The sequence below is a fragment of the Rhea pennata genome, chromosome 2 (genome assembly GCF_028389875.1).
Source record: "Rhea pennata isolate bPtePen1 chromosome 2, bPtePen1.pri, whole genome shotgun sequence".
NCBI lineage: Eukaryota > Metazoa > Chordata > Aves > Rheiformes > Rheidae > Rhea > Rhea pennata.
In genome coordinates this window covers 57963806-57991081 of record NC_084664.1, presented here as the reverse complement: position 1 = coordinate 57991081, position 27276 = coordinate 57963806, and the positions used below count along the sequence as shown (strand labels likewise).

At 43.2% G+C, this 27276-nt stretch overlaps 1 protein-coding gene across 2 annotated transcripts; it reads left to right on the top strand.

Moving 5' to 3' along the window:
* The first annotated feature begins 843 nt into the window (after nt 1–843).
* LOC134136177 (cytochrome c oxidase assembly factor 1 homolog) lies at nt 844–26681 on the top strand. Of its 2 annotated transcripts, none has more exons than XM_062567924.1 (5): nt 844–859; nt 18411–18512; nt 21469–21620; nt 23590–23666; nt 26349–26681. In XM_062567924.1, the coding sequence occupies exons 2-5, from the start codon at nt 18419–18421 to the stop codon at nt 26443–26445; spliced, it is 420 nt and encodes a 139-aa protein (XP_062423908.1). In that variant the 5' UTR covers nt 844–859; nt 18411–18418; the 3' UTR covers nt 26446–26681. The 2 variants fall into 2 exon arrangements, with proteins under 2 accessions (XP_062423908.1, XP_062423907.1); XM_062567923.1 differs by lacking the exon at nt 844–859 and adding an exon at nt 18036–18153.
* Nucleotides 26682–27276: the final 595 nt, after the last annotated feature.

The window sequence follows — 27276 nt, the reverse complement described above, 5'->3', positions numbered from 1 at the left end:
CACTACTGCAGGATACAGGACGCTTTGGTTATGTTTCAAGTTAAACATGACACAAATTGTTTGGCATTTTGCTGAACTGAAGTCTTACTGGGTCCCATGAAATGGAAAATGATCTAGGAGCAAAAACACTATGTTTTTCAAGAAGTGCTTAATCCTAAACAGATCGTGCAAATAGAATGTAATACAGAATCTTGTGCAGTTAATGAAAATATTTTGTTTGACCTCAGTGGGCTCTCAAACAGGGCAAGAACATTTGCTTGCTATTGCTAGCAGCATTCATTCAGTAGCATTTCCCTTACCAGCCTGGGAATTTGTTTTCCTTCTCTATTGTTTATGTAGAAAAACTGAAACCACTCAAGGAGATCATATGAGGACCACTGTGTTGAGAAGTGTGGAGTGCTTTTGAATAGAAGATCTCCATGTTCAGCCATTTAGCTTTGGTCAAGAGAAACAGCATCATCAGGCTTTCTAGCTGCTGCCCTGAATCAGGGCATATTAGTCTCCAGCACACCCTGTCTTCCTGAAGCAAGAGCCTGCAAAGGAATAACGTAAGCAAACAAAAAGCAACCGTGTCACATGCCAGCTCACTGTGTGTGTCTGTGTGTGTGTGTGTGTGTCTGTGTGTGTGTGTGTCTGTGTGTGTGTGTGTGAATGTGCATGCCGCTGGGGATGTATATTAAGGCTTTCTAAGTTTATATGTCTTAGGTGGCAAGTGTTTACCTTTCCTTTTCTCCTAGGCTCCACTCCCATCTACTCAAAATCCTGACCCCAGATTTAACACGTCATTCTTAACGCTGCCTACTTTGAACTTTATGGACATGCCCTGGGCAGACTCCCAACAGCTTTGTCTTTGGACTAGGTGTGCACTGGTACATTTTATCTAGAGGACACTTTGAAAGACATGCACCTGTTGACTTCTAAGGCCATTTCATAAGGTCCATGGTTTGTAAGGAGCAAGCAAAGACCCAGAGCTATTTGCTCGGGGCACAGTTGCCTATGTATCAGAAATGAGAGTAAAATCTAGGGCTCTGACTTTCTACTTCCACCAGAGCAAACGAATTTGCAGTCTTTCTTTTTGTTTTCTCTCTTCCTCTTTCTCTTCCCTACATCTTCACTGTTGGATACAAAATGGCCAATGTAATTTATGCTCCTTTATTTGTGCTGAAACCAGCAATGAGTGCTGTTGGTTTTCCTGAAGGAAAACCTTTCTCTCAAGGTGTTATGTGCTGTGATTTTTTCACTGGGAGCATGGGGAGGGGAAAAAAAGTTTCAACAGTGACCCTTTTGCTATTTAACCTTTCTTTAAAATGCCAGCAACTGAGTTCCCACAAAGGCAAACAACAAATATTGAAAGAGGAATGTGAGAGCATTATGGAAGAGTAAAGCAAGAAAAGGGGATCTGCTCAGACAAGTTTCTCAGGAAAGGTGATGTAATATTTACTGTAGAAAATACTAGCAGTTGACATAACTTACTCTCTTTTTAAGTAGCTTTTGCTGCCAGCAAACTGGGAGAAACAAAACCTACAGGCAGGAATACAGTTGAGCAAATTGTTTTCTCCAATAGAAATACAGTAGATAAAGCTTTGTTTTCAAAAGATGTCATTGAGGTTTAAATGAATAGTCTCCTATTAATTAAGGCAGAGAAACCAGTAGATGGAAGTCTCATTTCTCTTGGGGCCATTTATGGTGATATTGTAATGTTAAATTTTATGCTTTGAGAGTGCTCAAGAGGTTGCTGTTGGGATATCATGGTACACAGTTCTGTTACAAGCTTGCAGGGCTGTTCCTGTTTCAGCAAGGAGTGAACAAACATTTTAAGAGCTATCTTGAAAAGTATCTGGTTTTATATTGACTGACTCACAGATTTAAGCCTGGTTTCCTAAGGAAATAAGATTGAAAGGACAGTTCTCTGTGCGTGAGTTTGTACATCCATGTGTGTATGTGGATGTGGAATCTCCTTGCCTGCTACAGCCAGATGTGACAGAGAGACACAGGGTCTTCAAGATACTGAAAATATTACAAATTTTGTGGGAGTAGGTGGCTGGATAATACAGAAGGTCCCTCTTGATATTCTCCATACAAGAGAGGCTGCAGGGAACTATGCTCTCAGTTGACCTTGGAGAACCATGAGGACCAAATCTAGAGAATAACTTTTTTTTTTTTTTTTTTTTTTTAATTCCATTCCTCCATAGAGCCTTCTAGTTTAAAAATCTTGGATGCAGCATTAAATATTTTATCTTTAAAAACATTAGCTCCTGTACTGTGTTCCTCCTGCAACATGTACAGCAAAATGCTGTTTGTACAGAAATGGATGCTATTAGAAGAATGAATATATTACATTCAGGTAAGCTAGTTCATAAGAAGTGTATAAACTGGTAAACAGGAAGTCACATTATATGCACTACTGTAGATTTATTCTCTATTGCAAATACAGGAAGTTTTGCATAGGAAAAATGTTTATTATGAAAATTGTGTTTAGGATTCTAGGATTCATCTAGGGTTCATTCTAGGACTGAAATACATAATAATTTATTTTTAAAAAATATTGCTGTCATTGTTGAGACAGTTGGTAGATGTGGTTCCATGCAAAAGAGTGTATGATTATTTTCATAAAGATGTGAGTGAGCTCACCTCAGGTTGGATAAAGCTGCAGGAGATCATTACGTTGGCAGCTCCCTAATGTTTTTGATTGGATTACTGCCATGTCAGAATGTCACACGCTAATTTCATGCTTTACTGTAAATTGATTAGAAGTAAAATATAGGCAGTAGGACTGACAGCACTACATGTTGTCTTGGAGTGGGAAGGCAAGTGGCTCTGTTGAATCTGTGAGAATTGTTTGAATGTTCTTTATTTCTCTCAGTACCTGCCCAGTCCTTTGCCTCTTTACTTTTGGTCTAGATGTAGTCTAGATAAGAGCTCTCACAAGAGCTTTTTAGCTGGATTGAGGCTACCAAGGGACAGCAATCTTGAACTGCTTTACAGGAGTGGCATCAAAAAGCCTATAGTTATGCCATGTTGCTGTACAGGATAAATAATGTTCCCAGCTTCATCAGCTGCCTAAAAGTTAAGCTATAGATACTGAACTTCAAGCTGAATATGCTAAGTTAGGTCTCAGAAGTCTGCTTCCACTGCATGACTGAGTTTAAAATAGTTATAGTAATCAGCCTATCTTAAAATTATTTTAAATCAGACCAGGAAAAAATCGCTAGAGCATAGTGCCTTGTAGCTGACATTTGTATTGCCAATTCTCTCCCTGTTGCACTGAAGCTACAGATGATGGGGGTCTTGCTAGGACACCTTCACGCTGTATTGACATTGAGCTGCATTTCCTGAAATCCCTCAGTTACAGCAATGCTAAGGTCAGAAAAGTGCAGTGGATCATTGGAAAAGCCCTGTCTACTGGCAAAAATCCGTCTTGCTTCCTGGCCATGGCAAAAGCTCAAGACTTCTTTGTGCAACCTTTTTGCACAATTTTTATAATTTACATCATTAACTAGGAAACACAGAAAACTCCTCTGAAGCTAGCCAGTTACTTAAGAGATAAAGTGGCACTCTAGTTTTTTTGCTAGAGAAGAAGAACAAAATCGGGAAATATGCATCTCTCTCCCATTCCCACATTACTGCCATCCATACTTATGCTTCTTTCTATAAAAGCCTAGTTGTAGCTTGAAAAGCTCATGTCAGAAACAAAACTATCATCTAAAATGCGCATGATACATTTCTTCTTTAAGAGCCTGAGTACAGCTGCTAAAAGTCTGAGAATAGTTGCTGCTCTCATTTGAATTTCTTCCGCTCCCTGCCCCCAAACAAGGTGACATTTTTAGCTTCAAATTGTATGGCAGGAAGCACATTAAACATCAAGTCTGCAAGAAATGGGAAACAACGTGATGGGGCAGCTCTAGGGGTTGCAGACAGCATACTTTGTATTAAAATTCAGCCACTTTTTTGCTCTAAAGCATGAACGATCCATCAACAAGCTACTTGAAATCCTTTTTCTGGGTGATGGAATGCATGCTGCCTAGTTTGCTTCCTATTAGGTTATTAACACTTTCTGCATCTGTAACTGCTGGTTACTGAAGGAAGGGCTTCTCTTCCTACCAGAACCCTGGGACTAATTAAAACATTGCCATTAATGTTTAATGAGCAAGTTGTTACTGACACCAGTAAACCCACTTAAACTCTCAGTCCTGTAAAGCACAAATGGCACATTCTGAATCACAGCTAATAAGCTGATTTGAGGAGAAATGCAGTCAGCAGAGCATAGCTTGTTGCCTAAGTTAAAAATGAGTGGTTGCTTTCTTCTTACTTTCCCCACCGGTCTGTGATATTGTATATGTGAGCCAGTATTCATCGCTCAGCAAGGCACCCAGACCTTGCAGGGCCAGTTCTTTCTTCCAGTAAGACCTTTGCATCATAAAAACGCCCAGACAAAACATCCCCCGGGGAAAATCCTGTGCTTGTAGGAACTTCCAAGCCAGGCCGTAACAGCATTGCTAGCTCAGCCGCTTGTCCTGCGTCCAGGAGAGTGGCCTGGTAGAATGGAGCATTCAGCACAAACTGAGAAGAATAAAAAAGACATCTGAGGCTGCAGCTAATGGGTCGGAAAATACAGGGCAGGAAAAGAGAAAATTCTGCCCCTGTCCTGCGCCATCCTTGGGCAGAGGAACAGATCTGATAAATCTTAGCTCTGTGTTTATTAGCCAGTTTTGCAATCTTCTTGATTGTACGTCTGACAATAAGCTATCCGATCCATTTGTCTCTGGTGTTGTCTCTGGTACCATGTTCTACCTTGCTTAAAATGATCAGATCTATACTGAACAAGTGTTACATGAGGAGAAAAGGGTTCAGAGACTATGGGTCCTCACTGCTGATTTTAAAAAGGTTAAAATAAAATTATTTTCAGGCCATTTCACATTTCACAGATTTACAGAGGGAATGGTAAGAGAAGTGAGCAGTGCATTTTATTCCAAATATTTTATATAACTAAGATTAAATACACATCTGAACACTGTCACTTTGAGGTACATTCCTAATCTGTTTTTGCTTTTGCTTATAGTGGTATAAATCAAGAATAACTCTGTTGAAGTCAGCAAAGTCATTACCTTACACAAAACTCAAAAAAGAGAACAGGTCTGTGCTTTCTATCCATACAACCAGTCCCATTCAATTCAGTACAAATACAGCAAACTCATAAGTATAGTGCAAGAACAGAGCCAATTGGTAAATTTGTGCCCCAAATTCAGTACAGTTCTCGAGCTAAATTTTCATCTGAGCAAGCTTGAACACTGCAGCACTAAGTCTGCTTTTCCTGCAGCGTAATCTAGTTTCTTTTTTCCCACAAGGAATTTTATTTTCCTTTTTGTAAATAGAGACCACATGAGATTCATGTTTTGACTTAGGAAACTTAGAAACTTAGAAAAAAGTGCAGTTTTTAGGTCTATCAGCATTTTTGATTCCCTACCAGTTTTCTGTATACTGGAAAAAACACGGCCTTAAAGAGGCAAGACAGCTGTGATAAAGGTATTAAAAAAAAAGTTAGCTAGTAAAGTAATTTTTCCATTATGAAGGTGGCTTGTCATACGTTAGTGAAGTGAATTAGTCACACAGCACACCTTTCACCACCTCAAAAGACTTGGATTATGGGCTCGCTTTCCCAAATGTAACAGAAACAGCTCTGCATATTCCTCCAATAAGAGGAATTTACACTCCTTTTTTGCACACACATTGCTATCACTTTATGTGTATACACTGCTATCACTCCACAGTTTCTGATTATGTTTTATTCGTATGCAATCATAAATCACTCACAAGTCAGTCCTTGGCCAAAAACTAACCGGACCAGTTCATATTTTTGGAGTGAGCTATTCAATTTGCACAGCTCTCCAGATTAAAATGTTTCTTGTAGTGATCTAAAAAAGTCTACGTATATGGCATTTAACAGGGAAAGGTGATATCATGCCATTTTAGGAGGTGTGCATTTAGGGAAGGGAGGAAGACAGCATGGTGAGGAAGGAAAGACCCATTTGAATGTATTTGCTCTTGACCCACTCAACAGAACAAGATGAGCTGAGCAGTACTCCATTCATCTTGTGATGCGATGCTCTGCCAGTGAGGAAAAGAGGCTCCTCACTGTCTGGAGTCTCTCTTCACTCAGGAATAGCAAATTTTAGAGATGCTAAAGGTGCTTTCCAACACCTTGCAGCACTGGAAGGTGCTGCCACCCAAGCAAACACAGAGAGTTTGCAGTGGGAAGGAATAAAATGTGTGTAGGGTCAGGATGGGTGTGCTTACATCTGGCAAATGAAGAGGAGCAAAGCAGGTGTTCAGGTGCTATGTATTGCTTCTGCTTCAGTCACTACAAGTAATGTTCTCAACCCTTTTGTGTCAGGGAGGGGGTGTGACACAGCTAGTAAATATACTTGAAGTATCACCCAATGACTTTTGTGTCCGTGGCATTGGGACCTCGGGAGGGATGCTGAGAATTACCATGAAAGGACTTGTCATGTACAAAAGCAAACTAGAGAATTTTGGATGCCTGAATTTTATGACATTTATTTTCAGTGCGGACTGTTGAGGCAATGGTGGTTTCGGGGGTTATAAACATTTCTTCAGACTGATTCACTAAGTCATTCTCCTGCATAAGATAGAAATAAGTATGTGAAGGGGTGCTAAGGGCCAGGAGCTTTGCAATGCCATGGCTGGTGCTGCAAGCTGCAATGCTTAGTTCTGGGCGTAGACAAGAGTCTCAAACTATGGGGCTGCACAATGATCACATTGGGGGGAAGACATGCTAAGAAGTGAGCAATATGGATTTAATGCAGTGTTGGGCAATAGAAAAAGTGAGAAGACTAGTTAAGTAAGGGCTCAGCACTGCCTTTTCTCAGGACTTCATATTCTTGGAGCAGTTTCCCATCAGCAGGAATAGGAAGATGGCAAGACAAATTGCTAATTGAATTGAATAAAAGAAATTGCTAATTTCTTTTTTAAGTCTGTTTAGCAAAAGGGCAGGATAGTGGAGGTTGAAGCTTTCGTTAACTTTAACTCTGTAATGCTAACCCAAGTTCAAGCAAAGGTGCAGTATTTTCAAACCAGACCTGGCACACTAAGGCAACAATAACAAGCAAGATGCAAAAGTGCAACTGTAGCTGTAATGTAGAAGTGGTGAGTCTATGCCTCTGCCATACTGAAAATACTGTGTCTTGCCAAGTTGGGAAGATGGCATTTTTTCAAGATAGCCCAATTATCAAACAATAACACCTTCATCTTCTGAGGGTGCCCTTAGAAGTTCCTTAGAGAAGGAGCTCTTTTAACATCTTGTGCTAATCTGCCTCTGACTCTAATAAATACAAGTGTGTGCAGCTGGAAAGCTCTACACTAAAGTGCCTGGTTTCTTTAATGTAAACCTCAGAGAAGCCCTACTAGGGTTAATGTTGTTTTGCCCAAGCATATGCAAGTGTATTGCAGAAGGCACTATGCAAATAATGTTCACAGAGTTTATAATTTCCTGTTGAAACAGCAAAGAAAAGAAGGTCATTGATTTAAAGCAGAGAATACAAATGATTTCCTGCCCACAAAGCTGCCAAATGCTTGGAGTTATTGATTTTTTTTCCTCCCTGCTGCTAACCAAACACTTCTGGTCCTGTCATAGGCATCATCAGCTTATTGACTAAGTAAACATACCCCATTAAGTTGAAAATTTTAAAAATAATATAAAATTATTGTGGCTTTAGTAGCAAAACATCTACAGTCAAAAAAAAAATGGGGGGAAACAGGAATTGTTTTATTCCTGAAGTTAATTAACTTTTATGTAGATTCAAGCTTCTGGAGTTTGGATTTGTACCCAAAAGAGAGAGAGTGGAACAAATTGAAAGAAGACTGAAAAAAACACTTTCCTAATGATGCCAAAAGGGGGGGAGCACAGAGAAATGGATACTTGAAAAACAAATATTGCAAAATAGAGATTGAAAGGGTAAAAAGATGTGACAGCAGCATGGTAAAGGCATGTGTTTGTTTATGTGTTTATTTATAGCAGCAGGAGGTCTCTGCTGTTGTCTAATAATTTTTTTTTTGAGCCAGTGCTGAGCACAGCTGACGCCTGGCCTTAGAACATGTCATTTTGAAGATCGCACGTACAGTATTAATAAATGTAGAACAATACTTGCTGTCAAGTTGGTTACAAGGCAGTAGTTCACTGAAGGGGGTCTGACAATGTCAAAAAGCATTAGACCAGGGCCAGCAAACGCTTTGTACGCTACAGCTGAACCCAAAAGATGAATTGATGCCCTGGATCTGACTTTAAGGCATCTGTTTGCTCTAGAGAGCACGTGTTTGTTTGAAAGAGCAGAGAAACAAGTTGCTTTTCTCTCTTCCTTCAACCATCTGCCATAGCTCCAAAGGCAACGAGCAAGACGTGGCAGAGCAAATTGCAGCATGGTGTAAGCAGATAGAGATGCATTGCTGATGGAAAAGTCTTCAGAAGTAGGAGAGCACACTCAGAATGTGCTCAGAAGAAACTTCTCCTCCAGAGGAGCATGGCTTCGCTGGCAGAAAGCCAGGCCAGAAGAGATGGCCCCATCGGGGAACCTCTGCCAGGCTGGGACACCTGGGATGGGGCTTCCTTTCCCCAGCTCTCTGCTGCAGATGAGACTGCTAGCTTTCCTTGCAGAGAGCTTCATGACCCCATGGTGAAAAGCTGTATGGCAGCTAGCTATTAGGGAAGAGGCCCTGGGAGGAAGTAAACAAGCAGATTACAAAGTGATGAAAAATAAGTGTATCAGCCTTCTCCAGGGACTTGCAAGAAGGTGTGACCATTTCCTCCACCTCCTCACTCTCATGCCTGTTGTCTGAAGAATACTATTAAGGCAGGTAGTCACAGATTATTAATGACCTGTTAACAGCTTCTTTAATTCTCTAATAACTGCCAGCTGTGGCTGCTATAATTATTCTGCTAATCCTAAAACACACCCTATGCCTGGCTGCAAAATACATTTTTTTCTGGAACTTGTTGTACTTCTTCACATGTGTATGTCGCACCTGCACAATTTTGTATCTAAGTGAAATTACATCTTAGGATGTTGGAGCATTTCACAGCCATTAAATGTCACTATTTTCCAGCAAAGTAGGAACAAGGAAGTATTTAGTCACTCATTTTTACACGTGTGAGTTGAGACACCCAAAGTTTATGGTTTTAGCCACAGTGACACAGTGAGTCGGTCCCCGAGCAGCTTAGGAAACCTGGGAGCACTATCTTCCGCTTTGCCACACTGGTGTCACAGGAAAGGCAAAACGCACGGGTAGATTGGAAATTGCACAGAGCAGAGGCTTTTTCTATCCCAGCTGAAATCTCTGGCAGAAACATTTTATACAAGTGATGGCGTCTCTATCGCCCTTCCTAATTTCCAGTCAGAGAGCGAAGTAGCACATGATGGGAAAAGAAAACAAAAACATATGAAAAATAATCTCCTGTGGTCAAAGGCAGTGTTTCCTGTACAGTCTGCAATTTAGGGAGTTTGTGGGCATGGATCCCTTCCAGTGTCATTAACAGCAGTGATTCCCAGCTAACTGGTCCCATTTTGTTTTCTAAACATAGAAAAACTGTGTCTCACGGAGACTACATTTGTCAGCTTTCATTACAGTTAGCCCTTGGTAATCTAGTGTCTGATGAACAAACATTTACAACCTCACAAATATTTGAAGGTTACTGTAGCCAGAAGTTTATGAGGAAATAATGAATGTTATTAGCACTCCTGAAAGCTACCAGTGAGAGTGTGTCTTAAAAATGCCATAAAGCAGCTTAATTTCCAAAGATCTCAGCACATCTCTGAAATGCTGGTCCCATAAAGGTACCGTCAGTTGAACATGCACAAATCATTCAATGCCTTGAAAAATCCATCAACAGTATGCAAAAGTGTAGTTTGTGAACAGGAGTAACAGAAGGAGCTAAGATTCAGTGAGTACAATAAAAGGTCATTTAAACCATTAAATTGAGAGATTTTTCCCTCAATTTTTTTCCCCACACGTGTTCTACAGAGGAAAATATGGATTGCACTCAGCTGTTCTCTCAAATCTTTGACTCATCTGTTGGAAGAGAAGCTGATTCACACCCAACTGTCTTGTGAGCAACCAACATGTATCTTTTTATTTTTCCTATAAGAGAATGGATAAAGCAATAGCTGTTCCTTAGATTGAGCTAAAGGTCCGAGTCCAGATGCTGCATGTGCAAATCCCACCACTTCTATCACCCTTTTGCTCTCCATCTTTGTGTCACACAGCTCAGCGCACAACTTAACAAGTTGGGTCTGTCTGAATGGAAACCTTTAAGTCCTGTGGGAGATACTTTTTTTCATCCCTTTTCTAAGTAAGTGGCTCCCACCATAACCTTTTTTCTTTTTTTCCTCTCAGAATAGAATGTTTCTAGGTCAGAATCCCTGCTGGTCTTGTACTGTTTTTGATGTTCAACACTTATTAAAAAGTCACAGGTATTTGAGGCCATTTTTTCCCCAGATCTTAATTTACATTAGCAGATGTAGCTGATACTGAACCAGTTCTGCTCATGTATGCAAGGATCAAGTTCTGGAAACAATCCAGGTGTCCAAGATGTTTGAAAGTAATTAGTTTTTCTCAAAGCCTTATATTTTTGGTGTTGCTCTGATGTATTTCAAAGGGGCTTGACTTTCAGAAGAAGGGCAAGGTCAGTATTTGGTGAAGAGCGCTTATGGTGGAGTGTGAAGACAAGCAGCTGAAATAAACTTAATGCTTCTGAGCATCTTGGTGGGATTGAGAATAGCATTTTATTTGGTTTTGCTTCTCAGTAGGAAGACTGAATAAGAGCAGGGTGTTTGTGATGTGACAAAAAGTCCGTGCTGCTCTACTCCTAGGTAGTAAATGGCATTATACCAGCAGTATGCCTGGGCTTAGGGCTGCAAACCTTCCCCTTTCCCCTTGCTATTTTTTAAAAGCTTTGTAAATCAGACTCCAAGCTGATCACAGCAGAGCGGATCACATCTTTTACTCCCCCACTTCAGGAAGCAGATGCATTATGAAGGCACAAGCATCGTAGTATTTACACTATGTTCCTGCCTTAAATATTTTTTTCCGGTGACAGCCTCCCCTGGCATTCAGTTCCTTTACATTGCTCTCTACTGCATGCCTATTTAATGCATTTGTGTGAATCATATTATTGAAGTTAATAAGACTACAGGCAGGTGTAAGTCTTACCAGGATTGGAGTTTGAGACTGTAAACTCTCAGGCAGGGACTAACTTTTAATGTAGCTGTGTACAGGTCCTAGCTCAGTGATGCCTTCTATGAACTTTGGTGGCAATATATTTTCTCTTTTCACGGTAAAATTTGACCTTTTACCAAGAGGGATATTATAGATCCCTTGTACGTCTGGATTTCCTCTCCACCATCTCAGGATTTGCTAAGTTGAATTAAAGCTGCATAAGTCATTGGTTTTAGCTTTGGGAACTTGTCAGTGTCTTTGGTATAATTAATGTAGTGGACACAAATAAATGGCCAGAGACTGGATCTGACAGCCAGGGAGCTACTGTTGCATATTAGGTATTGCAGACTCCTTGATCTTTCCTTAGAAAAGTTTTGGTGTTCTCCATTGATGACTTACCTTGCAGGTTGAGTGAACCTATTCTAGGAAACTACATACAGAAAATATACACTACACTATGAAGAGGTCCCTGCCTTGACAGTCCACTTTTGCTGAGCTCCTTTAACACACACTGTTCCTCCCTCTCCTCTCGAGCACACAAGGCAGCTGGAAGAATGAGTTTGCTGTTTTCTTTATGGGACTTCTTGTTTTAATGTGGCAGTTGGGAAGCTGGGCTGTGACGCAGGCTGCAGGGAGCAGCTGGTACAGAGTGGAGCAACTCTTCTGAACCCTGTATTGCAGCTCCAGTGACCTCACTCATAGTGGCTGGGAAGCCAAAATGCTGTCCCATAGGTTTCTCAGGTAAACCACTTGCTGTTTAAATACCATTGGTTTCTTTCCCCCACCTCTAATTTGGATGCAGCACTTTCATTTATCCTTCTTATGACTTCTTACTCTTTAAATCCTTTGCAGTTCACCTTTCAAACACAAATAGGTGGTGAATTTTCTACCTCCCTCCGTTGTATCCAATTCCAGAAGAGTACAATTAGGGACATTAATGACAGATTATTCGGCAATAGCCTATAAAGCCATATTAGTATGCTCTAATAACAGCAAAAATGGGTCACACTGTAGGTCACACTATCCTGTTTCCCCAGTAGCACACCTAACTTCATGTCTCTTTTCCGTGATATCCCCTATGTTTCAGTACAAAACATAGGTAGCTACATTTGTCCTCAAGGATCACCTAGCATGTATTGTTCAACCGGCTGGTGCATAAGCCAAGCCTTTGAAAACACTTAACATTAACTGAGATGTAGCATCAAGGGGACTTGGGAGAAATGTGAAAAAGACTTAAGTCCCTGCCTTCATTATCTGCAGATAAGTAGACAAAATCCTTTCTCCTGCCAGCTAAACTGAGGCACGATGACTCCTCAGACACTGGGAGAGGTGCCTCACCATTTCTGTCTCACAGCAGTGGTCGGCACAGGGGAAACCGGGGCACAGGAGACACACGAGGAATGAAGGTGGCAGATAGGAGGAGATGAAGCAAAGTGCAGGCAAGCCAGTCAGATGAGACTCTGTAGTTGGAGAGCATGTGGGGAAGTAGACCATGGTAGTGGCACACAGAAGATTTATAAAGATATATATAGATATAAAAATGTGCAAATGAGAGCAGTCAAAAGAGGAGAAAAAGGAAAAGAAAGTAAAAGCTCTACAGGCCCCATGTTACGCTTCTGTACTCGCTGAGCGAGGCACCTGCATTGTAGCATGTGGCCCCAGGAGATGTGATACAGCTACAGGAAGAAGGTGGCTGGTTAGAGTCCTTAATAACTCTATTGACCACCTTCACTTTCCTTGTTAATTAGCTAGCAGCAAAGGCAGGGAATAAACTGACCACAATTTTCTGGACTACTAGTAATCTTCCTCTCATACAAATATTTGTCCCTTCAAATCATTTTAACCAGGATAAATTATACTTTCTTAGGAGCCAGTCCAGAAGGAGACCCTTGGGGGACCATTTCAAAGCTGGCAAAAAAAAGATGTTTTGCCTCCTTAAATATCAAAATCCTCCTTCTGAGTGCAGTTGGAAGAGAATCACTGAGGAAAAAAGCATTACTCCTACTTTTGCTTTTGACTGTAAATTATAGCAAAATGCTTTTCTATCTTTCCACTTTTCTGCTGAGCATTTCGTAAAGGCACATAATACTTTGAATGTACTTAGTATTTCTGGCATTTTGCTGGCAGGGGGCACAATTTATGCTGTTGCCACTCCAAAGTGTGGTAAATAGTATGCTTAAGCTCTTTCCACAAAAAAGGGGAAAATAATATGCTGAATTGATGATCCTATCAAAAAATTTCTGCTGTACTGTCTTCTCTTTGGTGACAATAACAAAGAAAAGATATTTTCTAGAAAGTGTCAACAAGCTGTCTCTAAAATTTTGTCCTGGCATGTTATTAGTATAAAAATTGAATCAAACCCAGATGTCTTATGGATCTTAGGAGATCAATGGATGGGTTGTATCTATTCATCTGAGTAAACCAAATAGCAAGAATGTGAAATACAAGTGTGTACTTGTGTGCAGTTTCCCTGACATTCCCCTCGTCTTCTGAGGCTTCTGCACTGATGTGGGTGGTTTTAATAAAAGCCGAATCTGGGCCAACTCAAATCCCACCAGCTCGAGTGAGAATTTTTTTGCGGAAAGGTTTTTGGAGGCTCCCAAGAGGGTGGTGCCAGTCTTGGAAGTTAGATGCTTAGATCCAAGTTTAGGCATCCCAGTAAATTATCTGAATTTAATTGTAGTCTTCTGTCATGCACATTTAGCACAAGTGTCATGCTGACACCTTAGGACTACAGTGGTTTAAAGGCCTGTATTAGTGGCCTGTCAATATATTGTCTTGGCCAGGTGGGTAGTCAGTGGCCTAAGTGGAGATAATCAGCAGTGCTCACCCTGGGTTTGCATTGATCAAGCAGCTGCTCTCTGAATTTGGTGCAATATTACTGTTGGGACTGCAATAGCACCTGGAAGCTGGAGGTGCTGCTGGAATTTGGTAGTGCCGGAAGGAGGAGGAAATGCCTTCTCCGGAGAACCTGCAGCCCCAGGTTTCTTGCTCTAGTGGCTGCAGTCTGAGGCAAAAAAAAAAAAAAAAAAAAGAATACTTTTTTTGCTTGTAGCTCTGGGAAAATGCCCTTTAGTTTACTGCCACCCTGCCTTTGTGGAGGTGCCCAAGACTGACCTTTAGCACCGGCAGAAAAATACTGACCTGCATGAACTGTAGAGATCAGAACGTAAGATCTGAATTTGCTGGAATTAGGGAGAATCTCCTAAGCCTAGCCAATTTTTAGAAGATCCTCTGTGGAGAAAACAAAGTCTAATTAAAAGCAGATGTTTTTGTTGCAGTAACCCACCATCTCACATGTGACCCTGGGAGTCTTCCACCTCTCTGGGTTTGTTAAATCTCGTCGTTAACTCTCTAAGGCCTGCTAAACTTCAAAGCCAGGCCTGAATGCTAGCTTTTCCAGTCATATCTTCCTGTTTTCAAGACAAGAGATGAACATTGCCCTTATTAGGAAGTTCTGATCTTTAATGCTGTCTTTTAGAGGGCATTAGTTACAATGATTCCCTTCTTTTGATAATGAGGCTCTTCTTTTGATAACTGTGGGTTTAGTGGGTTTGTGTCTGTTAATCTCCACCAAGGCTTCTTATGGCAGTGAAAGACGTGGGGAAAAAATTCTTTTCTCAGACCACTTTGGCTTGGAAATTGTACTTTTTTTTTTTTTTTTTTTTTTTTAATTATCACTTGTGAAGAAATCTGTTTTTCCGCAAGTTGACTTGCATACTTTTTAGTGGTACAACAGGTTCTGGGGAGAGATCTCCATCATAGATAGCAATCTGAGCTTCCCTCATTAAGAGGCGATCACATCTTTCATTTATAAGGCTTTCCTAAATGCATTGTGTTACAATTACTCCCTTTGTAGCAAATGATATTTTAGGGTTCCCCCCCCCCCTCCCTTTAATACTCTCTAAGCTTTTCAAGCTGTCAGTAACTTTCAGAAAGCCTCAGGATGTGAGGGTCTCTCAGCATGCCTTTGCTCCCCTTCCCTAACACGCCAGCTCTGCAGCACTGCAGCAAAGCAGCAGACAGGAGCAGCACGTGCCGTCAGCCAGAGACCCTAGTGACAAATGCTTGCAACAATTCCTCACTGCGCTTTGGGCTTCCATAAGCTTACACCATTAGTATCTTCTGTGTCATCACCGGAAAGTCAGCAGCTGTTGCACACAGAGGGGTGTTGAAGGAGTTGAATGCACTATCTGGACATCCATGCCACAAGGGACTGTGACAGCTGGGCAGAGGAGCTGCAGCCCCCACTGTGAGGGATATGGTGGCTCTAAGGACATCTGTACACTTGCTTTTGAAGCTGATAGGAAATTGTGGTAGTGAAGAAAAGGTTTATCAGGTCTTTGGAGACTTGTTAAAATCTATAGCTCTAAACCTCTTCCTGCAACATGCTGTCATAGGAGTAGGTCAGAAAAACAGTGGAGAAACAAGTGGGAGGAGAGCACAGAAGTTAAAGGGCTACTCTGGGGCTTTCCAGGATAGCTGAAAGCAAGTAGTGGAAATACTCTCCCTGTTAAGGCAATGGGGACCTTCACAAGGCTTCAATGCAAGTTAGGTGACCAGTGACTTTTCTGGCACTGGGTGACTAAATGTGCACTCCGTCCCTCTGCTTGGCTGCCTCACAGGCACCCTGGGGAGCCACTGCCACTCGCCATTTCCTGGTGGCCAAGCCGCAGTCCCGGATGTCCCCATTCTGAGATGTCGTCATGAGGGAGCTTGTGGTTGGTGACCCTCTTGCTCTTCCACATTTGCGAAGCAGCTTGTCTGTGCTTATGTGGGTTGGCGGGCTGAGATGTACCATGAGCAAAGGTGGTGATTAAACGGGTACAAGCACGCAATGAACTGGCAAGAAGTTCCTCTTCATTTCCGTCAGGCTTCTTTGAGTACAACCACACCGTGAGACCAAGCGAACCTCAAACCTGCTGACGGCCAATTGTGCATCCTCTTAATTTCAGCCTTTCATCGTTAGACAGTTCCCTTCAGCCCCATTGAAAAGCTCCTCACTGGAGCTAGGGCTCCCTATCTTTCCACTTTTACTCAGCCAACTGTCAACAGCACCCCCCCTCTCCCCGGGGCCCAGACACTTGTGTTCAATTACCTTGAATTTCATCACAAAAAAGCAAATTTTGCCTGGCAGTTTTAGGCCACAGCTTTGGAAGGGGCAGAACAAATGCCTCGGGTCACAGCATGTTATATCTGATCAGTTCGCCAGATTTACGACCTTTTGTTTCTGTTGCGTGGTGTTGGCATTGGGCATCCATTAGTGGAGCAATCAGTGTCAGAGGCTGGTGAGAGCAGTTGGTTGCACCTCAAGCTAGATGTGTCTTGCTCCTTGCAAGATAGGTCTTACAATTGCAATAAGAAAGTCAATTATTATTCAGATTATGCACTTTGAGAAGGGAAAAAAAAGTTGTAGACTGTTTTTTTTTAAAGAAACTTGAAAACACAAGCCAGCAAACAGAAAGCTTGAGTGTCCTTGTGAATGAACTATCACCGTTGCTCTAAAAAACCACTACTTTTACTTCCTCTGTTGCAGCTTCTCATGCTACTGAAGTTCCCCAGGGGAACAGAAGAAGAAAACTCAGTAGAGAAACAGATCAGGAAGGAGAAGAGATAGAGGCTGGTTGTACAGATGGCATAATTTGGGGCATAATGTAGACACAGTCTATATTTCTTTCATATTACTGGTAACTGGTTGTTACTAGTACTAGCTATTGATAAATTTTCCTCAAAAACAGCAAATCCAAACATTAAGAGCTCTTAAATTAACTAGGTAACAGAAGAAGCCTTCAACTATGCTTTACAATTGAAAACTAGTACCAATGAGGCAATAGGTGAAAGTTATATCTGGGTTACATTCATCATTTCCCTCAGGCTAGAGCATGTACGAGATTAAATATGGGCATTCTGGCAAGCAGATGAGCTGAGGTAGGTTGCGACTACCACACTGACCCAGCACATCATGGGAAGGAGTCCTGACGTTGCCTCTCCACCCTCTCTAAACTGTGGCTTGCAGCTGAGCAATACCTGACTAACGCATAGTTGAGGGATACTAGGGGCGATTTTCACAACAGGACTCAAATGGCCTTGCCTAGGTCAGACTTCTGTAACTGGTTAGGCACTTTGCTTTGTCAAGGAGTCCGTGCTGAGCAGAACGCTTGTGTCATGTCATCAGGGCACAAAGATTTTGTTTGGAAGCCTTTGGGGTCAGAAGTCTGTTATGGCTTCCCCAAGCACTCAGATATCTACACTCCTACGTCAAAAAGTCCTTTGCTGGCTTTTCAGTTTTTTTAAACGCTGTTGAGACCATTCCTCCTTCTCATCCCAGTTATGAGAGAAGTTGAATGTAAGCAAATACTCGGATACTCGAACAAGTCCTGTGCTGCCACAGCCAGGCCTGAAGCAACGTCCTGCTCTCACTGACAGCTCTTACTAACCTGCTACGGCCAGAAGCGTTAGATAGGGCTCTTTGGCCCTATGGCCTCACTCTTACCCCAACCCTGGAAGCATTTACTAGATTGACTTTCTTGGAGGTATTTCTTACTCTACTGTGTTATTTGCTCAGATGCCACAGTGTGACTCATTACAAGGGCAAGCTGGGGCAGGGGGTGCAAGAAGAAAAAAATTACAGGGAAAAATAGGCTTGCAAGAACTTTCCTGTTTGTCCACAACTTGGGGGGGGGGGGGGGAACACAGAAGAGAGTACACACACCCTGGCTACCTTGTCTTTGCTGGCATAGCACTAGCTTGGCTCCGCAGCTGAAGACTGCAGGCCAAATTCACCCCTGCCACAAATGTGTTTACATCAGAGGAAGTGACTCGAGAGAGAAATGCAGCCCCTCGAGCCTGAACGCCAGCAGCACACTCATGAGCGTGCATGGGAAGCCCTGGGAGCAACGTGCCCATTGCTGGCTCTCCACCATGATGGTGAGGTCATTTTCTGCTTGGCAATTAGCAAAGTGGTAGCATCACTAAAAGGAGCAAATAAACTTAGCTCCAGTTTGCTCTGTTCTCACCATGGGTCCTTCTGGGGATGCTGAGGGGCTCCACGAGAGCGAGCCAAATTATTGCACCTTGTGCTTTCATTCAGGCCCACTTGGCTAGGGTGGTGGAAAGGGCATTTAGGGGAAATAACCCTTTGGTTTTCTTCTTCTACAACAAATGTCTCTCCTTTTTCTTTTCAGGGAGGAAAATGTCTGCTTCTTTAAGAAAACTGCAGCAAATGGCTATTTTTATGGGAGTGTTCAGCACTACGGGATGCATAGTTATGTACACTCTCATGCAAAGTAAGTCTCCATGCTGTTAGCAACCTTGTTTCTCCTCTGCCTCTTTTCATTTGCTTTTGTGCAATGCAAAAAATAATAATCTTTAAGATCTGAAAAGCTTATGAACCTAAGGGAACTGTGGCTGATCTTCAGGGATCTGCATGTGTAGGCTCTGTTGTATTTAATCACAGGGCTGGTTCTATCTAAAGCACTGCTGCATTCATTTCCCGAGAGCACACACCACTGTGGTCAGTGGAAAATCTGGCTTTGGGGAGGTTTCCTTCAAGGGGGGCTGGGAAATAAAAGGTTGGGCAGTCATGTAGGCTTAGTTTCTTATTGAGATTTTACTACTGGGCAGGAAAAGAAAACCACATAAAGGACATATCTGTGAGGATGTGTCCAAGCCTAGCAGTTTTATCAGCATATCTCTTTGTGGTGCTGGCCCTGAAACACAACTCACCGGTGAGGTGCAAAGGCATCACCAGTTTGCCCAGAAGACAATGAAGGGCAGTGAAGAGTGACCTGTGCAGAGGAGAACAGGACAGAGAGAGACCACTTAGGCAGATAATGTTGCCGTTCATAGATGGATCTAATAGCTACATGTCTTTGGCTGAGAATTCATATTATTAGTCTAAGTGATAGTTGTTTATTTTTTCTCAAATTGCTTCTAGATATTAAGCATCAGACCAGAAACGGGCTTTATCTCTCTTTCTGGGGGTACTGTAGGCCTCTTGGCCTTTTGCCTCTCCTTGCTGGTATTATCAAATGATATTGCTTTCCACCTACCCTTTTATCCGACAAAGCTGCCAGAAAAGTGTGGCCAAGCCTGTTCCTCAAGCCCTCAGATTAGTTGTGAAACCTCCCCTTCATTTTACATGTATTAGTAACAAAACAGACAAGGCTGGAAAGCAGGCTTTAATTTTAGGCAGCTCATACCCTCAAGCTCTGGAGTGCATGACAGATATACGATCCTCTTATGCTTTAAAATATTGAATCTGGCTTTAAGGAGAACATTAGCATTTTTTTTAATTTTCCATTGCAGCACTGTGATCTAGCAATCTCTAAAAATATTTCACCTCCTGTGCTAACAAAAGTAAAACAGCTCCTTGCCCAGATCACCTAGCTGTATAGTCAAATGACTCAACGTGATGGTTGGTTCTTGTTAAAAAAAACATCTTGCCCTGCTGCAATATTGATGGTCATGCAGTATCTCTCTGGGGATGTCATTCTCTAGCTACCAACAGGTCAGGGAGCTGCTAGGCCACGCACTAGCATGGCCCTCTCCCCCTCACCTTGGAGGCTGCTTCACCCAAGGAGGTTAAGCATCAGCTCTGTTCATCATGCTCGTGTCTCTGGGACACTTGCGTAATCGGGGGAAGAAAGGCACATTTTGGGGTAGGAATGCAGGGGCAGGCAAGGGGTGAGTAGCTGCAGCGCAGGGCTCAGCTCTGGGGAGTTTCAGCCGTACTGGGACTTGCGAGGAGCAAGTGCAGCAGTGGGAGTAGGGGCAGAGAGGGGCTTCCCTCCCCTTCCTTCAGGCTGGAAGGGTTTGTGTGTACATAGTCCCACACTCGAGTAGTCACGTTTCCGCTCCGCATTTTCACCTCTGCTCCTGCTTTATGGCAGCAGTCTCCCTAGCCAACACCACTATTCTTTCAGCTTTCCTACCAAAAACATGCAGACGAACAGATGGATTGGGCGCTTTGCAGTCAATACTCGGGCCAAGACACTAAGAAGGTACCAACATGTGCTGGGAAGAGCTGAAAAGGGGCACCGTGAAACTGGCACCAGTTTCTCCGCCAGCTTGGAGGACAGGCATGACACACGCTTAACGTGATCATGTGGCTGCACGCCACACAGCCTGTAGGCTCTGTGGTGCCTTGTGATGGCCCCAGGGCCCTGGGGCTGAGGAGGACCAGCAGAGCTGTTTCTGGGCCATCTGGATGCTGCCTGCTCACAGGGGAAGCCTCTAAATCGGGAGAGCGGGCAGCTTTGAGACCAACACGAGAGGGGCAGGACCAGGAAAGGGATCCAACCGCTTGTTTTATAAAACTCCTTGTAAGGCAAGAGTAAAGTTGCCTGAGTCAGATTTTCACACTGTGCACACTCCTAGCCCAACACTGCCCTTCTTGATGTCAGCAGGAGTGACGTTAGGCTGCAGAGAAGCACATCTAAAAATGGCAGCAGGCAAGCCTTGAAACTTTTTAAGAAAACCTCTGCCTCCGTACGGAGGGCCAGCTGGTTTCCAGCCTCACAGCTCCGCACTGTGCAGCGGTCCCCGACGAACAGCTTTTCCCAGCTATCCAGAGTGACCAGACATTGATAAAGAGCAATTTGCTACAGTTGTGCTCCATATGCCAACGCTGCAGTGTCCGGTCTGCTGCGCTGTTGTTGCTGGTTGACCATTAACTTTAATGGCACTTCTTTGTGCCTCCCTTTTAGCGTCGCCTTCCCTAGAGCTGCAGCTTTGCGGCCACCACTTGAAAAGCTGTATCAAAACCACAGCAAGGGTTTCATAGCAGCGGCAGCTGTGGCTGACCTACATCAATGTCAATGAAATAGTCTCCATTCTTAAAATATTTTCTGTACCTCTTTAAACAAACAGTGAATTACATTCAGAATGTTTCCAAATGTTCATCCTTATTCCTTTTGTCTTTTTTTTCCCTTTTAGATGACCTGCAAACATCTAAAAAGCAGGGACACTTGGCCATAAGCTAAACTGTGTCAATACAGAACGGGCTATACTTGGTACCCTTTTCACTTAGATACACTGAATAATATTTCATTTCAGCCCTACTTCTCTGATATAAGCGTTGCTTTCCTCCTTCAGCCAGATTTCTCCTAGTTAACGATTTTGAACTGTTTTTCAGGGAGGATGTGGGAGTCTGGAGGAAATGTCTTGCCTTTTTCTTTTTTTATGTATGTTTTGATTCCAGGCGGACTGTCTCCTCACTATCCTGTTGTTTCTCTCATCTAGAAAGTTTTGCCAGGACCCAGTATTATCAGCAGGCTTTGGAGCAACTGAACAACAACCCTGCTGCCCTGGAAGCCCTGGGTGCTCCCCCTCTTAAAGTTCATAACATTCGACTGACAGATGGAAGTAATCGCGTGGACAGGGAAAGAGCACAGGTAATGGTGGGGAGGCTGTGACACAGGATGGCTTCCGAAGGAGGCAGTATGGGTGACGAGAGATCAGCAGGGGCATTTCCAGCAGGTCTCGAGTGGCTCAGAAGCACAAGCCCCATTGGGAGGCAGTAGCCTGGGGTGTCAGCAGATCTGGGAGAGGGACAGATGTCCAAAGCAGAGGTCTAGTGGGCTAACATAAGCAACTGGAAAGAGCAAGAATGATCCCTCCGTATTGTGCTGTGTGGGCGCATGGCAGAATGCCAATGGACCTCCTAAGTCATTATATCCACGTCCTGGTGCTGTAGCCCACAAAATCCTTTTTAGAAGTATTTCAAGGTCCAGCTTTAAAATAGTGGGTACCCTCTTCTTCCCCCTCTCCATTTGGTTCCTGTTGTTTTTTAAAGCTTTGTCCAGAACAGAGTTTTTATAGCCACTCACAAGCTGCACTATGGTTCAGCCCACATGGTATGTTTTTAAAAACACGTGCAAGTCTGCAACTGGGAGGCCGACTGCCTTGCGTGGGGCTGAGCCCTGAGATTACACAGTCGCCGGAGAATGCTGCCCTGGGTGCTGACACATTGCACAAGGCTGACTTGCGTCAGCACAGGGTTGGGCTGAGGCAAGCCTCACAAATACAAGCCCACTTCCACTCCAGGCTGCTGTCTGAAAAGGACATCCGTCCTTTACAGCAGTGCTGCTGCTCAGAGACTTAAAAAGGAAGTTCTTAGTCAAGGACTGGCTGTTCCTCCCCAGCCTTGCTAGAGATCCAGGAGGTGACTAGAGAGCTGTTCAGGCAACTCACTGCAGGAGTCTGTCACATTTGAATCATTTAGTTCCTTCTAAATGTCTGAGAGTCCTAGCTACCAACCGAGAGCGGTAAGGAATGGGGCAGAGAGTGCAGGTGAAGGATGGGGACTGTCAAGGGCAAGAAAATCAAGCTTTAACCAATTCAAGTCAAGTTCCACTTTCCATCTCTTGCCAGTCAGGCTTCGCCTGCGCAATACCCAAGGCCAAAATGTTTTCTTGGTTTGCCAGGTTTTTAGAGAATTTACCAGGCAACATTTATAAGACCAAAAATATGGTGAAAATGCACAACCTGTTATGTTGTTCAAAAAGAACAGAACCTTTCTCACTAATTTTTTCCTGTGTCACCTTTTAAGAGTGCTAGTCATTCAGGTGACTCAGGGTGAAATCAAAATCCTGCCTTCTATGGACCTCACCCAAGACAGAAACCACCAACTTTCTTTTCTACTTTTCATGCTCTCGGTTGCAATGACCATTCAGGTTCCTCATGAAATAAACTAGTTAATCATCATTACAGATGATTTCATAGATGGATTTACTGACTCAACTCCACAGCATTCCTAGTTCATGCCTGCTGGACCCATTTGAAAGGCTTGGTGTTTTCCAGTTGTACAACCAGCAAATGCTGCACCTGGACCATTTATTCAAACGTTAGACTGTGTGCAATTAGCTGTGGTCAGTGCTGCAGCTCTTTGCCTTGTTTATTAACTAACTGAATGGTAGAATTTGTGACGTTGACCAAATAATTGAATGTCTCATTGCCTTGATGGATGTTAATGGACCGATCTGTAGAGCATCTCAATCTACAGGCCTGTTATGGTTATAGGAAGGTCTAACACAATACAGGACACCTCTGAATCACCACACATTCTGGTGAGGAAAGGTGTTCACTCATAAATATTTCAGAGAGTGACTTTCCCAGAGGGGTAGCAGCTATCATGCAAGAACATTCTTTCAACATAGATTAATGTATGGCAGAACAGATACACTCATATAGCCATGCACATGTTAGCCATTAGAAAAGCATAGTGAAACTCTGAAATACATTAAAAAGAAAATCAGAGTTTAAGTTAAGAAGGAAGATAGGTGTGTTGCTTTATTGGCTGTAGCAGGAGTAAATGTCTATTGTAAACGCTTCATTGAATCTTTAACACTTTTATACCTGCAGATAAAGTTACCAGTGTCTGGAACCAAATCAGCAGGGTACCTCTACATTAATTCAGAAATGGACCATTCCCGTTGCTGGTATGTACTGGGGGAGAGACAGAGAATCTTACATAGACGCAGGCAAAGAAACGGTAGGAGAAAAAAGTGGAGGAGGGCAGGATATTTGGTTTAGTCATCCGTGTTGCTGAAATCATGCACACAAAGGAAGAGGAAATTCATGTCTGAAGATCTTGTGAAAGGTTATTACCATCATTACGACAAAAATGTAAATTACTTGAGAAATACATTGAATGCATCCCTGCAAGTACTAGTTTAAAAAACAACTGGGGCTATTTATTTATGTGAAGTGTTGTGTCCCACAGATGAAAGCTTAGTGCACATGATAGTACCAGGGCTAATGTAACACACTGTTCCCTCTCAGCCCCCCTCCCCAGGGAGATGCAGAGACAGCTGAACAGCAGTCCTGATTCTAGTCTATTACCAGGCACTGCAGTAGGGGAATATCTTGCATATTCTATCAGAGCATGTCAAGGTGAGCTAAAAATTGTGCAGTTTTCTTCAGGTTCCTCAGTCAACTTAGTCCTTATAGTCGGGGAAAAAAAAGAAAAAAAAAGTGCTAGAACAGATATAGTAGAAGGATGCTCTGACTCCATATTGTGTATTAGCAGCTTTACATTTTGGCACTACTGAAGCCTGAAGACCTCCCTTTTCAAGCTAAAACTGATTTCTAGAGCTGAACAAATAATCAGTACCTGAATTCAAAGTCCAGTTTCCATTGCAAAAAAGGAAATTCTAATAGAGAAAACCTCCTCATACTTGCTTGTTCTTGGAGTTCGTTAGATAATTCTGTTAGCTCTATTTAGAAATCCAAAGCAACAACATTTTGCTCTGCTGCCACCAGCCACATGGTATTGTTTGCTTTTCACAATTAGATAAGCACGACTTACTAGATTTCTGTTCAGAAGGTAAGTAAAGTTCAAAACTGTGGGAGGAGGGTACTTGCCTGGGAGTTGAGAGACTCAGCCAGACCTGGCCTCCTCCCAAGCAACCAGAGGTACCACCAGAGGCTTCTGGAGAGCCTTCTTGCAGCTCTGCACTTTCATGGGGATCTGGGCTCTGATCTCCTTGCTCCTCGTTATCCCCCAAGGACAAATGGAGGGAAACAACCTGTCTCCTGCTTCAGAGTTACAGCAAGAATAACTGAGGACTGCAAGATGTTAAAATGGAGCAGTAATTGAAGAATATAGGTATCTAGTATAGTTTTAAAATGAGCTCTCCAAGCATTCCCTATATGCAAGCTTGAAAAGAAAGAAGAAAATATCTCTTACAGAAACATTTGTGGCACACAAATCTTTCAAATTCAACTATTATAGCTCAGGTACAGGGCCCTACACACTGCTCCACTTGGTGATGGACAGGACTTAACGTCCTTGTACCCAGGTGAGGAGCTAAAAGTAAAACAGGTTGTTCCCCACGGTGGTCCGTGGAGAGGAGATCCTGCAATCCGTGGGAGGAATAGCAAGGCTGTAAGTGGGCCACCCTGGCGCAGCTCTGCAGAGCGCACAGGTATCTGCAGCCAGCAGAGACCCAGGAGACAAAAAGACCCAATATTCAGACACAGCTGAGCGACGCCAGGAGGTTAGCTCTCCGTACAGAAGTAATTTAGGCTCCTAAGCCACTTAAATGCTTCAGGCTGTGAGCGAGCAGCCTGTCTACTGGGGTTGTTCCTCTCCTGTCCTTTTCTTTAATTTATTATTATTTTTTTTTTAAGAGGCACCTGAGCAAAGGAACATTTGTAGGAGATGAGCTGATGCAGAGGGAGCGTTAGCTCAGGTGCCGGCAGCACAGGGACCGGGGGGTGGGGTGCGAGGCTCATGTGCTCGCGGGCACAACGATGCTCACAGCTCCCTGACCCAAAGGCAGCCAAGAGCAGGAGCGGAAAAGCCGAGAGCCTGGGCTGCGCTGAGGAGCGCGACCGGCTGCTCTTCGCTTGCCGAGTGCTGGATCGGACGGAGCCGGAGGCTGGTGAGGGAAGACCCCGCGGCAGATTCATCGCACCAAGGTGCGGCAGCCTAAGTACCTAATTGCACATACTCAGCATCGGCTCCCGTAAAAGCAGGGCTGGGCGGGCACCAGCAGCTTTTGAAAATCCCATCTTAGCATGCCGAGATAATAGTCCGTCCCAGCTGGAAAACCAACACGAGCAGGCTCGCAGAAGCAGGTCTAGGGCAGAGCTTTGAGGAAAGCAAAAGGCTCCCCCGCCATCTCCAACAAATGCAATTTTCCCCTCTCCTTTGACTAACCACCATCCTACCCTGTCAGTTTTTCAGTGATCGCGTTGAGTGATCACACGATCTTTAAACTCTTCCAAGCTAGGATAATTCCTTAGCAACACGGTCCGGCTCCAAGGCTGGAGTGGAGTGAGGCGAGGAATGCACCAACAGGATGAAGAAGAAGAAAGGCGCGGGGTGGGAGGGAGAGAGGAATGTCCTATCTAAAAATAGCTGTCAGGATTTTATTCAGGTTGCAACAAATAGGAACACACAGCCCAGATTTTTAAATCTGGGCTGTGGAAGCTATTAAGGAAAATAGCTGTTGGAAACTGGTACTTGCAAACCAAGTTTTAAAACACTTGAGAGAATTTAAGAGCAGTGAATATATGGAGAGATTTGTTTCTCCACGCCAGCTGTTTCTAGACCTAACTTTATACTATATTAAAACTGATTGAAGCAAGTTAAAAGCTCTTTTGCTTTGTGGCAGCTGGTGCCTCCAGGATGTCACCTTGAAGCTCCGAGATGGTCAGAATATTCCAGTTTACCACTCCTCTGTGGAAAGCATCAGCATGCAAGAAAGCTAAAAATCAAAAGCAGCTGTTTCTCCACCTCCCACTGAACCAAAGAGCCATTAATGGATTGCATCAGGCTGCGCACGTGGATGTACACTGTTGTCACAAACAGACAATCTCACTTAAGCGGGTGCTCTGAAGACATTTCTCTAACATTGACCTCATCATTGCCGTAGTTGTCATTTCTTTGGTTTGTTGGTTTATTTCTCTGTACAGCAGAAGCCTAAAATAAAGATTTTGCAACAAGAGCTGCTGTTCCAGAGAAGTCTTGTGTTATGTCTTGTATGTGCTGGTCCTGTGAATTGAGTTGGAAGTAAATAAACAAACAAACTGCCAGGAAACTGAGGTTTTCTCCAACTGCAGACCTCAGTCTGGGCAACTGGATTGCTCTCTCACAACTAGAAAACTAAATCAGCTTCTCAAAACGATTCCCACACTCTTCTGTTTTCCACCATTTCTCGACAAAGCATTACCTAAAGCAGAATTACATAAAGCAGGCAGGGTGACGCTCAAGCAGGATCCCTCTCCTCTGCACAAGAAAAAGTCACATACCAGGTACATCTGCACCCTCACAAATTTCGTTAAGAAGATCAGGAGATAGCAGCTTAACTCATCCTAGCTTATGAATTCTAGGAATTTCTCAGTGCTTCCACTGTTAACGCTAAAAGTTGCTCAGGATACACCAGTGTCCCATATAAGCACTATCAAACATGGGTTTGGGAGAGGTACCACAATGGGCAGAGCATTTACCAAACATGGGTTTGGGAGAGGTACCACAATGGACAGAGCATTTACCAGCTTAAACAAGACATAGATCATGAAGGCTTAGAGCTTACACCACTC

Bases quoted from the DNA above. Each gene is read 5' to 3' on its own strand.
- LOC134136177 (XM_062567923.1), top strand. From the start codon at position 18,057: ATGCAGCCCCTCGAGCCTGAACGCCAGCAGCACACTCATGAGCGTGCA. The intron at 18,513-21,468 runs GTAAGTCTCCAT...TCTCTCATCTAG, and splicing joins TATGTACACTCTCATGCAAA to AAAGTTTTGCCAGGACCCAG. The intron at 23,667-26,348 runs GTATGTACTGGG...GCTTTGTGGCAG, and splicing joins ATGGACCATTCCCGTTGCTG to CTGGTGCCTCCAGGATGTCA.